This window comes from Eufriesea mexicana, unplaced genomic scaffold (assembly GCF_001483705.2).
Source record: "Eufriesea mexicana isolate 0111107269 unplaced genomic scaffold, ASM148370v2 scaffold3076, whole genome shotgun sequence".
Lineage (NCBI taxonomy): Eukaryota > Metazoa > Arthropoda > Insecta > Hymenoptera > Apidae > Eufriesea > Eufriesea mexicana.
The window spans coordinates 48,192-65,532 of record NW_016911141.1 but is presented as its reverse complement, the minus strand read 5'-3'; the positions used below and the strand labels follow the sequence as shown (position 1 = coordinate 65,532).

Here is a 17,341-nt window from a genome sequence, read left to right as displayed (position 1 = left end):
AAGGTCTCTTGTAGTCTTGAATCTTTTATTAAATTTTCAGTAGTTTAATTCGTATTATGTAAATATTATTTGCAATCGATGTATAATCGTATTAAATTTTGCAACTGTGGTTCGACTCCTGTGAAATTTAAGATTCGTCGTATATAATTAAATCCACGAACATTTATCTACCATATATATGTAATCGAATGCTTTTGTCCAATTGAATAACATTACACGAAAGTCGCGAAAATGCAGAAATTAAATTGGTTGAAATTATTGCATATTCGAGAAAAATAATCTATATGGAAATTAGGTAAACAAAATAAAACGAAATGCAGAATTATAATATCGAAAATAACTGGAATGAAACTGAGAATAAAATATTGAAAATACATGATACGAGATGGAAATTAAAATATAAGATATAAATGAAATGAAATGGGAAATAAAATAAGGGTCTGTTAATGAGAATGATTTTATAAATCTTTCTAAAAATGCGATAATCATTTTGATCAATTTTATCGTGTCAAAAATTATTCCGCTTTTGAAAAATTAAATTTATTTTAATTTATTATGTAATGACAATAGAATGTAACTAATACTAATCAGCTTTGATCATAATCAGCTGAAGATCTATCTTTGCATCCATGCTGCAATTTGTATTAATTCTCGTAATAGAGAAATTTAAGGGAGGATAGGTTAGGTATTATCAACGTCAAATCTCCATGAAATAGTCACACGAATTTGATAATTAAAATTTCGAATTTTCAATATTCGACAGAAAATTCTAACATACACCTGAGCTAAAAGTGTCTTCACTGGTTCAACGAGTCTGGGTGAATTGATTTAAGAGAATCAGTGTGTGGATGAATGAGGCAGGGTCTAGAGTCCGATATTGAGTCGACGAGTATAACCTTCCTAGTGAATCAAATACGAAAATGGTCAGACTTGGCTCCCACAAGCACGAGAGAATTCGATCCGAAAATTCTTGCGGTTACTTCATGGCACATAATTTTATTATTACCTGAGCTTCCCAACGATTTTGGATCTCTTCCTTGAGACTATTTTAGATTCTCGTAGCAGAAAAATTATAAAACTTTAGACTTAATAAAATTTTTAATGAAACCTTACGTACAGATTTTAAAAAATAATTAAATTGCATTGTTAAATATTGACGAACTCGAATTTAATCACGATATAAAATTCGATATTTTAATAGAAAGATTGAAACCGAAAAATGAAAAAATAAAAAGTATATTTAATATTTTACTGATTCACAAACTATATTATAATTAAATCTTGAAGAATAATATGAAAAAGTTTGTTATCTGCAGGGGTATTTTGAAAATGGAATATTTTAACAAGTGATATAACTGTATTAGGAAACATGCTAAATTCTTTTGGCTTACTGATCTTCGTAAGTGAAAGATAACACGTATTTGAATACTTGTCTGACTATATATACGTACATTCTACTGGCAATGCAACAATTTCCATTGTAACTTATTATTTTTTAATATCGCATCTATTATGATTAATAAAACAATTTTATATCAGTGTTATTTATATCAAAATATCAAACTGATTCGATATTTCCACAATTTATATGTTCGATAATGAAAAAATAAATTTATCAATACATTCTCTGCAGACGCAAGGGAAGAAATAAATACAGAAGATTTGTGCGAAATTTAAAAATATTAGAATATAATTTTCATGTACAGGCAGCCCTCCTACAGCACGGTATTCTGTAACACGGTTTCGCTATAAAACGATTTATAAATTACGGGGACTCTCCTATAACACGGTTTCGTTCTAACACAATAAGAAAATTGCAAAAACCTTTGTACAGCACTGTATTACATGACAATTTATTAAATTAAAGTTGCATTAAATTAAAATAATATTTTTTTTTATTTTGTGCTGCACATAATTTATATTTTTAATAAAAATTAAGTTGTTTATGTAGACTCTAAACAAAAATTTGTTTTTAGTAAATTTTCAGAACGTAATTCCACTTTTTGGACTGCGCCTGGGTCTCGTACAACACGGCATTTTCTGGGAACCTATTTACCGTGTTATAAGAGGGTTACCTGTACTAAAGAATAGAATTAAAAATCAAAATAAAGAATTATCACAGCCAACAATTGTAAAATCAGGAAAAGAAGTCACAGCGCCGTTTAATGCTGGTCATTTTTCCACGTCGACTTTTTCTATCTCTGCTAGATGAAAGTTGTCTGCCAGGGTCTTGTCAGTTCATCCTGAGTAACGTTCTGATTAGATTGCCCGTTCACTGAAAGTATCCTCGACTCGACTTTATTCCGAAATTTCGTGACGATTTTTCCAAGAGTCCCGCCGGCGCCGAAGTTTTTCCGATTTCGAATGTTTTTATCATCTGTAAACTCAGGCCGGTTGCAAACGCGGTAGGAGTCCCTTTACGTCTCCAGATTTGATTGGATTACTTGAACTCGAACCCGGGCCACGTGGCAAAGGCACAGGAAAATTGCAGCCTTTGAACTTTTGACGCACGATACGTGTCCAAAAGTCCATCCCTTGCAGCAACTAATGTAATTCAATACATGACCATCCGAATCGTATTTTTTAGTCGAATTGCTGGGGCTCTGTCAGAGTGCATTATTTATATGCAATTTTTCGAAATGTGTTTCGAAAATATTTGCACTGAAAGAGAAATGTTTTACTTCCATTCCATTAAACTATTATAAATCATTGCAGTGTGATTTTGTATTCTTCTCACACCTGGTATTTTTGCAATTATTTGAAAATTTATTAAGAATAAGGTTTCAGTGTGCTATCTTTAATTAATAACAATTAAATACAGCATAATATATAGTAATATAATAATGGATTAATAGTTAAACGTAATATATAAATTATTGCTATATTATAGTATAATTGCAGGAACAATAATTTTGCAAATTCTTTTTAAATATTTTTGTTGGTATAATAGTATTAATTAATATTATTAAATTAAAGGAGGATAATAATAAAATTAAATTAAAATAAATAATTAAATAATGAAGCTGCTTCTAGAAGAAAAAGAAAATTAGTTTTTCAAAAATTTGTATTGGTACCGTATTAAAAATGACCTTATTAAAAATTTGTATATATATATTGTATATATGGTAAATATTAAAAATTTGTTTATTTCTTTCCACCAAGTAATTGAACGATTTTTATTCTCTTTATGTTTACTTGAAATTTTAATACGTATCGTAACGATTTGAAGGGGCAGTGTATATGACCTAGTTCGATCGACGTTTTAATGCTGCTGTTCGTTAATTGTAGGTCATTCGAGACTTTGGATACTCGTCACATGGCATCTCGAATAACACACGCGAGTTTCTACATCCACCTTTTATTTTGTTTCTCTCGTAAACGAGAATTAAATTTCAGTAAATTTATTTTATCTTCTCACTATTATTCTAAATTATTTTGTTTCTCGCGTTCGTTCAAATTTAACTGTTATATAAATTAATTTGTATTCCACTGTTTGCAGAACCTTACTCCTATTTTTCTAATTACTTTTTAATTAATTTTGGAGATAATTTCGGTATATAAATAAATAATATCGAATATGTAAATCTAATAACTGACCATAGTGTATAATTATTCTTACGATCCACAGAGCAAGTTGAGAACCACTGTTTATAATCAACGATAACATATTTTAGTGCCTTATTCAATTTGTTTTCAATTTTTCCATATGAATTTTCCAAAAATTACGTATGCTTTACAACGTGAAGAATAAATTAGGAAAATTGTAATTTTCAATCATCTTCGAACTCAAACCTAACTATTTCAGTGAATGAAAGATTGTTATGTGAATTATGAGAAAGTTGTTTCTTCATACCGAATCTCCGTTCTAATCAGGTTTTATTAACCATATTAATCCACGTGTGAGATTACCGTGAATGCGAGTTCTCGATGTACGAGATCTGCAGCCATTTTGCATTTCGTATCAATAATTTCACGCTGCACCGGCTACAATACACGCAAGATTATGAGAACAGCTGCGTCTGTCGTTAAGTTTGCCGAGTTAAATTAACCCCTTATAGCCTAATATCGATTGTCGCTCGCTCTAACGGCGAACTGCTGCGGTACACAACATGGGGGCAAACTCACGTGTGATTCGACTGAAAATTGATGACGCAGTTGAGAACACGCCTCCAGGGTGTTAGCACCCATCGGGAATTCGCTTCTTAAAGGAGCCTTTACAAAACGTTCCCCATCGAATTTCATGGCTCAGCGGTATGTGCATTAAAATGGAGTCGAATTTGAGTCATCTGTACATGTGTACATATATGCCTGTATTATCCGAACCTATATGCCTTGATTATGCTTTACTATTGTAGAGATTGGTGGTGTGGTTGTTAAATAATATAACTACTATTTATTACACATAAAATAATATTATAACGTGCGGTGACGGTAAAGACTACGAATATAGATAGATATATGTGGGAATGGAATAAGTGTGGCTCTGGGAAATTTCGAGTGTGTCTGGACTTAGAATGAAAGTGACCATGTGCGCGAGGATCGACTGTAAGGATTATTTATGGTAAAGTCGAGCGAAAGTTTAACCGTTTGAGTGCCAAGCGGCGCGATCGCGCTTCTATTTTATGTCCAAAAGTGCCAGCGCTCTGAGCTGCGAAGCTGACAATCAGCGCGCTCGGTTGGTGAACGCGGAATATGAGAAGCGCTATCGCGCCGCTCGGCATTTTTGGACACGGAATATGACAAGCGCTATCGCGCTGCTTGGCAAATATCGATTGGGAAACAATAATGACCCGTGGCACTCAAACGGTTAAAGATGCGTGCAGAGTGGTTGAAGTGCCTGGCCCACCGAGGTTGCGCGAGAAAGGAGCATGACTAGGGAAGAAAGTCCGGGTATGAACGAGGAGGATGAACGGTTTAAATAAGGGTGCAAGGGCGCGGGCGAGGACAGTCCTTCACGGTCTTCGAGATAGCGTCTAACAAGTAAAAGTCGAGCGTACCCGTAGCGAGTCTTTAGTTTCGTAGCCGATAATATAAGCATAAGTTTATTGTATTTTAAGAAGCAGTAAAGCAACGTTACTTTAGCCAATCCACACACTCCGATCCTACATATATATTTCAACTAAACTCTTACGACTACAACGACACAATTATATCTAACACGATTACAACTCGCAACACGACTACAACCAACTCTCCAGCACTGTCCCTCAAGAAGAAGCGTCTATCAAGAAGAATCCCTTAACTATTTCTGCCTTCTTTATATTGTAGGATATTTTTTGACTTCCCAGGTATAGAGGCCCCGTTAGCGTCTGGCGGCCAGACGAGTCTGGGGAAGTTGGGGCCAGGCCATGCGAGGTAGCCTCGCTCAACCCCGGTTTTCCCCATTGTAAACCGGGGGTGACGCGTCCGTGGGCACTTCTCGGGAAGGGACCCCGCGTGGGTGACCCTTCGGAGAGCCTAACCCGAAGGAGGAATCCCTTCCACCCCAGAGCGTTACGCGGAGGGGGCTTTCTCCTCCTTCGGGGGAGGTCCTTGCCTTCCAGACGGGCTTAAAAGGGCCCATTCTGGAAGATAGAGTCGGGTTTTGAGATAGTCATTAGAGAGTCGAGGTAGTCTCAGAGAGAGTTGAGACCGAGAGTTGTGATTGCGAGAGTTACGCGTTATTGAGAGTCGAATAGAAAATACAGACCGCAGTGAATCTGAGTATTCCGAGGTACTCTCCAGCGAGTAGAGACTGTGTGACTCTACAATATACTCCTTAAGAAAGACTCCGCCAACACGACCAAATATGGTCATGCTAAGGGCCTGACGCATCGCCGGGGTTTTTCCAAATGATCTGGCCCTCCAACCCTCGGCGACTTTTCAACCTAAAGTCACCTACACACGAGATGGACATTCCGCGATATTACATTATATTAATAGTACTATTACTGTTATTATTCTTGTTGTACCACTTGCTATAGCAATAATCAGATTATTCTTGCTATTATTGTTTAGTGTTATAACCAGTACTATTGCTGTCAGTATAGTTATTGCTACTGTCACTATTGGTATTCCTATTATTATTAGTAATATTTGTATTATTATTTGTATAATTGTTATTACTATACTATTAGTCATTTATCAAGATTATTACTATAGTTATCGCTGTTGTTATCATTGTTATTGTTGATATTGTTGTTACTATTACTATTCCCAAGCTTTGTTAAGAACAAAGTGTTCCCTTTGTCATAATTGTTATATTAAAATATACTCTTTAGAATATTTTTCGACATTTTCTAAGAACGTGATAACTATAAACTGATAACTATAAAAGTGGTATTTTAAATATTGTTATTACTATTACTATTCCCAAGCTTGCTATTTCAAAGTGAAAAATAATTTCCATACAATCGTTCAAAAAATTTATTTAATTAATTTTCCACCAAGCGTGCATTTCTTATAAAATAACTTCCGAAGAAAAAGTCAAATTTCAATTAAAATACGATGTAATTAAAATGAAATACCAAAACAAATAACGGATTAAATTATCACACCTCGAACGTTCGCTCCTAACCTAAAAATCAGAATTTGATACAGGAATTCTGTGGCCTAAATTAGAGTCCAAATTTATTAAGCTTGCTAGATTCTCAGTGATAAAAGGCTGAAAAGTTGGAAGCACGTGTAGAGAATGAGTAATTAATAACAATTAATTGCATGCTATTTCAAAGTGAAAAATAATTTCCATACAATCGTTCAAAAAATTTATTTAATTAATTTTCCACCAAGCGTGCATTTCTTATAAAATAACTTCCGAAGAAAAAGTCAAATTTCAATTAAAATACGATGTAATTAAAATGAAATACCAAAACAAATAACGGATTAAATTATCACACCTCGAACGTTCGCTCCTAACCTAAAAATCAGAATTTGATACAGGAATTCTGTGGCCTAAATTAGAGTCCAAATTTATTAAGCTTGCTAGATTCTCAGTGATAAAAGGCTGAAAAGTTGGAAGCACGTGTAGAGAATGAGTAATTAATAACAATTAATTGCATGCTATTTCAAAGTGAAAAATAATTTCCATACAATCGTTCAAAAAATTTATTTAATTAATTTTCCACCAAGCGTGCATTTCTTATAAAATAACTTCCGAAGAAAAAGTCAAATTTCAATTAAAATACGATGTAATTAAAATGAAATACCAAAACAAATAACGGATTAAATTATCACACCTCGAACGTTCACTCCTAACCTAAAAATCAGAATTTGATACAGGAATTCTGTGGCCTAAATTAGAGTCCAAATTTATTAAGCTTGCTAGATTCTCAGTGGTAAAAGGCTGAAAAGTTGGAAGCACGTGTAGAGAATGAGTAATTAATAACAATTAATTGCCTGCTATTTCAAAGTGAAAAATAATTTCCATACAATCGTTCAAAAAATTTATTTAATTAATTTTCCACTAAGCGTGCATTTCTTATAAAATAACTTCCGAAGAAAAAGTCAAATTTCAATTAAAATACGATGTAATTAAAATGAAATACCAAAACAAATAACGGATTAAATTATCACACCTCGAACGCTCACTCCTAACCTAAAAATCAGAATTTGAAATATCCTTAACCTAACAAATTAACTATAAGTTACAAAAGACAAAAACCCGCGGCTTATCAACTCTCTCTCTCTCTAGCATCCCTGTTACACGTGCCATCAGAAAGCAAATTGCTCGCAATATATCTAGACTCTCGTGTATCACCGATCTTCTTTGTCGCCAATACCACGTGACGCGCGGGCGATATCAATTAACTGCCATCTAGCGTAGACGCGGGGAACAAGCGAGCAGCTAGATGCGAACCGTCGTTGACAGTCGAACGCAAGAAGCCCGAGAAGACGACGTATGCGGCATAAATGCAGTGGCACAGGCACGACATGCAGTGTACCGTAACCGCAACACACGCAGGAATGTGAACTTGGCACCAAAAGGAAACCAAGATTATGTACATCGGTCGTGGCGGCATTAAAACGAAGCGTAAACCGTGAGCCGACACGCTACCGATGCATAGGCCAACGTTACGTAAGCTTCGGTTACCTGCACCATGGAAATCCTAAGCAGTTTCTCGCGATTTCCAGCCTGATTAATGCCTCTGAAAGCGCAGTTTGTTGCCTGGCGTTTAGCCTAGCAGAGTCTCAGCTACGTGCCGTTCTTAAGGCAACCAACCCTTTCGATGAATTTTCTTCTACGCAATGCTGCCTGAGCTCACATCGGTTATTCAACAGGGTGCGTGTTCAGGATGTGTGTGAAGAAGTTTATAGCGAAGACTGCTTTGGAATACGTTAGCTGGATTATGCAGCTTACCAGCTGTGATCTGGGTCTACGAAGTGTATAGACTACTTTTATCGATTGATCGATGGGATTACTGGCTTAACGCGTGATCCTCTCAGACCTGTGTCGGCAGAATTTGTTTATTGCCAATGAATGGAATCGTTTTAACAGCTTCTCGAACAGTATTCGAAGGTCTGTGAGTCAGTTATGCCGAGGAAGGAACTATAAGCTTTTCTTCCTAGTATTCGTTTACAATTAATTTTTAATTAGTTTGCTATTTTATTTCCTTTTGTATAAATTGGTATTTGAGCTGAGGAGCTGTCAGAATATCTCTTTGACTTCAATTTAATAATAGAGTTAAGTGAAATGGTGAAAATGTTGGTACAATTTAAACAATATGCAACTTCGAAGTCAGGTGTATTATCTAATCAGATTTGCAGTTCGTTGGTTTAACTTGTTTCGTAAAAGCAGGATGAAATAATTGAAAATTGCGAACGAGGAAGTGTCGTCCTCGATGCTTGTTTTCCTCCATAAATCTGAGAGCTGAAAAACATTTAGAGGATGGATTACTTGTATATTGAATAAGGGAAGAGGCATCACGAATCCATGTTTCACAACTGTCAAAATTGTCTTAGCAATTTCACGAGAGAGGTCTGAGTCGCGACACGTGTTCGAAAACATCGCGTTCCTTCGTAAAATCCTTGCTGCAAGTTGGCAGAGACGTAGTTTATTTCTTCTGAATTAAAGCGGGACTAGCGTTGTTTTGTCGGGTTGTTGTGTTCCTGACGGATCCCATGAACTTTTTCGTCCTTTAAAAAGAGACATCACAGCCGTCGCGGCAGGATATTCCGAAATTTCTGCAGACTCTAATTTAACGAGATTCTTTGTGTTCAACTGGCGCAAGAAAATACGTAGATCTCGTTCCTTTATAACGGCGCCAAGCGAGAATTAACTGCAGCTTTCATGCAATTACGTTACTCCGTTGCGTAAATTTTTATATATTATTAAACGAGGAATTAAGTTTAAAATAGCTTTGTTAATTTAACTTCGATGTTATTAAGTGTTATTAAACTTTACAAGTGTCTAGTATTATAACGTGTGAAGACTAGAACTCCAGGGCGCCATCTACATCTCGGTATACTCGTATAGAACTAACGTGATAATACAGAGATGTGAACGCTTAGTATTTCTTACCCTCTTGGAAAATTTTAATTCTTGTCTTAATTATGTTTCCATGCTTATTTTTTCATTTTTTAGGTTTTATTCTATAAATAATTTATTGTATCAGAGATTTGTTAATGAGCAAAAGAAGAATTTGCTTCGATATGACGAAATGAATGATTTAGAAACATGTTTATATTTTATCTAAATTAATATTCTTGATGGAGGTGTTAATAACAAATGTATTTTTATTAGTCGAGACTGTGTTTAATTTATTTTAAGGCTATCAGGTCTCTATGTAAAAATACTTTACACTTTATCAGCCTTAGTTTCGCCTATCGTATATTTTATTTAATCTTCGGTTCGAGACTGTGTTTAATTTATTTTAAGGCTATCAGGTCTCTATGTAAAAATACTTTACACTTTAGTTTCGCCTATCGTATATTTTATTTAATCTTCGATCCTCCCAGTTTCAATAATCCGAATATCCTTTGACAGAATCGTGTTATCTAGCGAATGAAAATAAACACGTGTCAATTTACAAGCTCATAAATCGTGGACTTATTTCTCCGTGCTCATTGATATAGTACGTAGCATAAATAACGAAGAGCAAACGGTAAAGTGATAAATCAAGTTGAAAATGGTCAAATTCAAATCACAATAGCAGTACGGGGGGGAAATCGATAGTTTCTTTAAAATAAAAAGCAGTGAAAAAAAATTACCAATTGCAATAAATCCGGATGAAACTGTGATAAAAATAATCGAGATAGATATATGACGCTTCGATTGATCGCGCGATAAACTATTATCCGCGAAAATAAATTTAAATGTCGGGAAGGTATCTATGATTAGGTGCAATAATCGAAGTTTCGAGCTGTTAATATTTAACTATAAAATACTATAGTCCCACGATGGATCCGTGCAACGATCTTCGCTTTTAGAAAAGTATGGTAGCGTAAAACTTGGAAATTTTTTAATAAATTTTACGCTGAAACCAATTGCGTTCGCTAATAGATGGTAATCTTCGCTTAAAGTTTTCCTCGACGAGTTCAGAATGTTAGTTGGGGGTACGAACGTTATAGTTAACTTTAAAACCTGTCGTAAAATTTTCGATCATAATTACGAAACACTTTAAACTCTTTCTCATGTACATTTGCACGGTCAGTGGTCGTGAAAGAATGCTTAAGTGTTTCCTAACTTTAATTGAACTTCAACGTTCTCCAGACCGCAGAAGCTGCATAGAAATTGTTCATTTCGGAAATGATACATAAACCACGCGGACGAGCTATTAAATGGAAATATGAAACGAAATGAAATAAAATAGGAAATACACTTGTTAAGACACCCTTGTCTGGGAAAGGTGTGACTGAGGAGCGTGGAGAGGTGCTCATGATACCCAACGTGCCCTTAATTGGAAAATTAACATTTCTGACACTAATCTATCAACGTGTATCCTATATAAAGTCTAGACAGAATTAAACTGCTCCAATATTTCATCAGACTCACTTTTACATTATAAACTCCGTTATCTAATTTCAAACCTGACCCAAATTTTACAATAACAGTTATTAAGGATCACTGTTGTTCCATCATTTCATACAAATTCAAATCATTCGTCAGTTTTCTATCTAAATCTAACTCAAGTAATATTTACTTCGAGTATATAAAAATAGACTGTTAGTTCTATTAATAGTGAATTATATTTCTATTCCCTACTTTGCACACAGTGCACACACCATTAAATATCTGCACACGATAGACATCTCGCATACTTCCCTTTTATAATTTAATAACAAAAAGTATAATATATACGCGAGAAATATATCTTAAGAAATCGTGTTCTTAAAAAAGGAGAGGATAATAAATTCAAATTAGTCTGATAAATTTCGCCGTAGAATTTCAAAGACGAATGCTGCGGTTATGCACACAGTCCGTATATCAGTGTCAACTACTCAACGACGCCATCTGCCCGCAGCGATCGCATCTAACGGCGAGCACGCTAGGGTAAGGAGGTTAGCTACGTCTCACGCGATCGGCACTCGAAAACGCATGCACTTGGTCGAATTCCGACCGTTCCTAAGACCTGTATTCCCAATTCGCTCTCGCCCCGAACACGGCCACCTGAAAAATAGGACGCTAATTCATCAAACGGGCCACCGCGTAACGCAAATAGATAAAAGAACGAAGGACACGTTACTCGATCGCGAGCGCGGCAGAAGCGGGACTTCGTCAACAAATGGAATTAAAATCGATTCAGTCAACGTCAAGGGTACAAGCTGACCGTTCTTGTTGCCGATACATTTGCAATGGCAGAAACTCGTCGCTGCTCCGCAGCTGCGGTTTGCTACTTTTTCCCTGGCAATGCTGATGGTCGTTTTCACTGAAAAATGAGTGCTTCTTGCGGCGGGTGGTGGTCGTTCGTCGAATTGCACGCCGTAAATTAGGCCGAGTCGCCGCAGAAACGGAAAAAATATATATATTCCACCGAAGGAAACGCGTCCGGCGAAATCGTAGAGGTGTTCGCGAAAGAAATCTATGGCCCCAGAGGCTAAGGTATGGGAGGTGGCAGATACTGCGACGGATATTCGAATTTTCTGCTCGATACCTCCTATAAGCCTTTCCAATTTTCTGATAGTCACGCCAATACTCGGTAAATTTCGTTTGCTCCACGATCCTCTCTCTTTTTCTCTTCCTCTGTGTTACTCTCTCTTCCTCTCTCTCTCTCTCTCCCTCTCTCTCTTTCTCTCTTCCTCTTCTGTCGACTGAGGAATATTTCGTAGGAATTTGGAAAAGAATTTATGTGTTCTGAAATTTTTCTGTGGCAACGGAGAAGACCTTCTTTGGATTTCTTTGAATTTTAGAGACGATGATAGAGCACTGATCGATCCAATAATGATTTGACGATGATGAAGTGATCAGGAAGAATATAGGACTCAAAATTGTGGTTTCTGTTATATTATATTATAAGTTTCATTTATATTCTGATTTTTTAAAAATTGTTTTTATTCATCAACTTTTGAAATTTCTTTTAAATTGATGGCTTGATTTTTTGATAAACATGTTCCAATTCTGTTTGCTGGATTTGACGAGCTCGATGTAACAGTATGCTAATAATCACGATTTTTGCCGAAGTTATACTGTTTAAGTAATTAGCAATGCTTACATAAATGACGCAAACTTTGCTAAATTTACGAGTGAAGTTTCCAATTTACAGTTCGCTATAAATTATCGATAAAGCTGCTGATTACACGGCTATGAGACAGCAAATGCATATTTTCAGAGAACATTGGTAATAAAGTAGGTGATTCATCGGAGATCTGAGAAAATTTTATCGCGTTTATTTTATTTTACATATTTCTTTTTTTTGGAATATTTATTACGATATTTATTTTAGGAAATCCGTCGTCATTAACTGCACTTTCGAATAAATTTATCGGATATAATTATATCGACAGCATAAGCACAGTTTTACAGAGAAATTTCATTTCGCAGATAAATTGCCAATTTTGTAGATTTCTGAAACGTGAAATTATTCAGGTATCATTGAATAGCATAGTAATTCTATTGTAACCTAATGCAGAATTAAACTAACAATTATTAAACTTTATTTAATATTGTATAAAATTTTGAATTCAGTATAATTCATAATTTCTATGGAGTTTGATAATTATTACGATATTAAGAAAAGATGAAAAGTACTCGGAAAATCATGAAATTTTTCATATTAAATACTTGATTGATTATGCATTCAAAATCGATGCATAACAAATTAGTGAAACATTAAACGATATAATTCGGCTTTAAAGCTGTTACGATGTTCGTTAAACCAGTGATGCTATACCACATACTGCCTCGGTGAACTCTCGTAAATTTTAATTAATAATTTTTTAATTTGTATATTTTAAATTTTGTTTGTAAATGTCTTCCGTTTTGCAAAAAGTTGCAGTCACTGATACACCGATATAAAATTCTCGTATTCATCGGATTATACTTAATGCGACATCTAAATTAAATTCCTCTATTTATACATAGTAATTAATACGATAAATTAGCTGCGCTCTTTCTGGTATATAATAACGTTAATAACTCGATTAAAATTGTTTCATGAATATCCATCGTGATAATTTCCAGCATCGACAAACCGATTCTAAAGAGAACGTGCATTAGTAAATTAAATTACAGGAACGAATGATTATAGCAATTATACGAATAACGTCAGGGTGCCATTAAACTCGTACATTAATGATAATTAGGTTATGCGTGTGTGTCAGAGTTTCTATGACTAAAGTCATCTTCTTCAAGACCACCTCGGAGCCCCATAATCTCAGATTCAGGGTCACTGAGCAAAGACTTGTTTTCCTGATCGGTCAAGTATGCAAATCTGGGTTCGTGTCAGAGGATCCTAATTAAGGAAGAGCCAATCCGTTTATCGTGAAATGTTACTGCTGTCCTTGCATATATTTATGGCTTGCAAACGAGGTTTCAATACATTAATTGCAAGTGGAGTTTGGTACAGTTTTAATTTGTTGCAATTTAAACAAATCTGGGAGTAGAATAATAATTATGAGATTAATGACCTATAATATTATATATTAAAATTCTTTTCACTCTACTAGCTCCACCTAAGCAATATTAATAATATTTGTATTCCTATTTGGTTAAGAATTGTTGATTAATTTTGGTAAATGAAAATTGAAAAGAGAAAGTTAGGTTATGTTATACATCAATATCGAATTAAATCAATTATATATTAATATTAAACCACAATATACAGGAAGAAAATAGTGCGTTTCTTTTTCATCTCTAAAGTTATAAAGCCTGAATTAACCTCACTGGTACACTATTTCATTAGAAATATTACCCGCGAAATTCAAATCGATAAAGATTAATGCGCAGTAGAAAGAGATATTTCAAAAAATGCAATGTGAATTTTCCATCGATATACTTTCGACAATTTCAATTTCGACGATATTTTTTTCATAATTTGCTTAATTACTATTTAGAAATATTTTAAATTACTTCAAAATTCAGTATTTTATCCCCACTGTTATACAAATATCTGGCAAATAAAATTTCTGTATCAACTCGCAATATTTCCCACATCATAATTGCCTGAAGCCACCATAGACTTGAAATTTTTCTAGAATTTTAGATATTATCAAACATAACCTGCATAACCTACATAACCTTAAAACGCCGTACCTATCAATGACTCGCGTTCGTGGTATTAAAAAGTACTAGCACCTTTCTGGAGTAATCATCTGCAATTAATTAGAAGTGCCGTGAAACGCGTTTTCATCATAGCACCCCACGTTCCGTTCCTAAGTCCTGGCACGAAACCATTTCCTTGGAACGGCAAACGCAGGTAACCGTAGGTTTACCTAGGACGACGATGAAGTGAAATTTCGTCGACAATACGCAACCACGTAACTTTCAATCGGAACCCCGAAAATTCGATTCCACGGAACGCACACGTTCCAATATACACACACCGGTGGCGTATTCAATTCCCGTCGGTCGGTGAGCGCGATAACAACACGTTCCTCCAACTATTTGGCCAAAAAGTTGGTTCGAAGCGACGTAAAGTGGAACGCGGGCCCAGTTGCCGAATTGATACTGCGCGCATGCGCGCGAGTGAGTTCGCCGCGCCACCGCTGTGCACGCTACTCCTACCGGTGCCTCTATATTTGTCATGCTGAACAATTCAGGCGGCTTATCCACTGGTAGCCGATTTTCCCGGCATTCTGCGCCATGCTGGGCGCATTTAGCAGGCAAGAATGTACGCGTGACAGAAATGCCGCGGCGTCGCCCCGGGCCGCTCCCAAGTATAAACCCAAAGACACACATAAACACGAGGAACGAGGATGAACAGCAGGCAGAGTAGATCGGGAACGCAGGCCAACGCTGTTTAATGAAACTCTTATATAAACTATCGCGTGGGTAGAATATCACGCACTACTCTCGCCACTTTTGTTTCGGCTGTTTGTCAGAAGCCCTTTTCTGTCGCTTAATACGTTGTCGACAATGTATATACATGTACATATGATGTATGTACGTTGATACGCGAGATGGGAAGAACTCGTGTAACAGACCTTGTATACTTGTACATTATTGTTGGACCTTTGTCTCCTGTTTCTGAAATTGTCACTGATTTTTCTCTTTGTTCTTTGTGGGATGATGATTGCAATGTTTGTACTGGTAGAAGATAGGTAATACAGGGTTATACAGGGTTTTTCAAAAATATAGAGAGACTTGGAAACAGTTTGTATAGGTGTCTTTATATAATTGTGACTTAAACCTTTGTTTCAAGTTTCTGAAATTGTCAATGATCTTTTTCTTTGCTCTCTGTGGATTATAGGTGAAATCTTTGTACTGGGTAGAAGATAGGAAATAGAGTGTTATATAGGGTTCTTTTTTAAACATATGGAGACTTAAGTATATGAAGACATCTTGTGTAGGTGTCTTTACATACTTGTGACTTAAACCTTTGTTTTAAGCTTCTGAAATTGTCAATGATCTTTTCCTTTGTTCTCTGTGAGATGTTACTTGTAATTTCTGCACTTGGTAGAAGATAGGAAATAGAGTGTAACACGTGCTTCGTTTGTTAATATATATATATATATATGGAGATAGTCTGTGTATCTTTATATACTTGTGACTTAGATCTTTGTGTTAAGCTTCTGAAATTATCAATGATCCTTTCCTTTGTTCTTTATGGGATGCTAATTAGAATTTTTGTCCTGAGTAGAGGATAGAAAATAGTATGTTATATAGGGTTCTTTTTGTTTTTAGATATATAGAAACTTGGAGACAGCTTGTGTAGATGTCTGTATATACCTGTGACTTAGACTTTTGTGTTAAGCTTATGAAATTGTCAATGATCTTCTTTGTTCTCTTTGAGATGATAGTTGGAATTTTGACACTCTATACATAGGAAATTATTATTACTATTGTTATTATAGGAAATTAAACGTTAATTATTAAAGATCTGATCAAGCCTACATAACTAAACACGTATAACGATTCTCACTGTCATAAAGAAGATCCAAAAATAAATATCCTTGTGGTTAAGAGAACGAACACTCTACCCCCAGTGCGCAATACCCGAATCGATTAACAGTCAAGTCTCATCAGCCTGCGATAATTGCGACCACGTAGATAGAATAATAACTCGCAGTATAGCAAGGAAAAGAATGTTTTACATAAATCTACTTCCTCGTTCCTGATTTCCCGCTATTCCAATTAAATTTCGTCACCTTGGAAATGCAGCGCAATAGCTTACCCAGAAGCTCCATCATCCAGTAACCCCCCCGCCGCGGAGTTCATAAATAAAAAGAATAATCTCTCGGCGGTGAGCGTGCGTTCCTAACGAGTTGATAAAGAATTATCGTCGCAGATTTAGTGCCTGACGTAATCCTCGGCTTACTGTTTGTTACAGGAGAGCATCCAGCGGCGATGCAGCACGGGAACTCGAGCAACAGCGGCGCGGCAACGAGGACGCTCGCGTTGCTCCTGTTGCTTCTGCACGCCGGTTCGTTCGCGAGGTGACTGGTCGATCACCAGGCCTTCCAATAAGAACGCGAGCAAACATCATTTTTCCTTTACATAATCGAACGGAGGCAAAAATGGGAGAGGAAAGGGGAATGGTTGGAAGAGCGAGGAAGGAAGCGTCGTCTTTAACAGCAGCACCCACCCATCGACCCCTTATATATCACCCTCGATCTTGCTTTTAACCGATCAGCAACGAGAGAGCAGGCAAGCCATCAAAGAGACTCCTAACGAACGGCAGCCCGTGTAACCCGAGCATCCGGTGACCCCGTGGACTGACTCCTGACTGTTCCTGCTCTCCGTGGATGTATCGATCATTTTAGCTGGTGT

General features: G+C 36.0%; 1 protein-coding gene across 1 annotated transcript in view; it reads left to right on the top strand.

Annotated features, from left to right (window-relative positions):
* LOC108550839 (uncharacterized) overlaps positions 1 to 17,011 on the top strand; it is a 97,036-nt gene extending 80,025 nt beyond the window's left edge. The window contains exon 5 of the mRNA XM_017904734.1: positions 16,902 to 17,011. Within this exon, the coding sequence (XP_017760223.1) occupies positions 16,902 to 17,011 (110 nt within the window). The remainder of the gene's footprint in view (positions 1 to 16,901) is intronic.
* Positions 17,012 to 17,341: the final 330 nt, after the last annotated feature.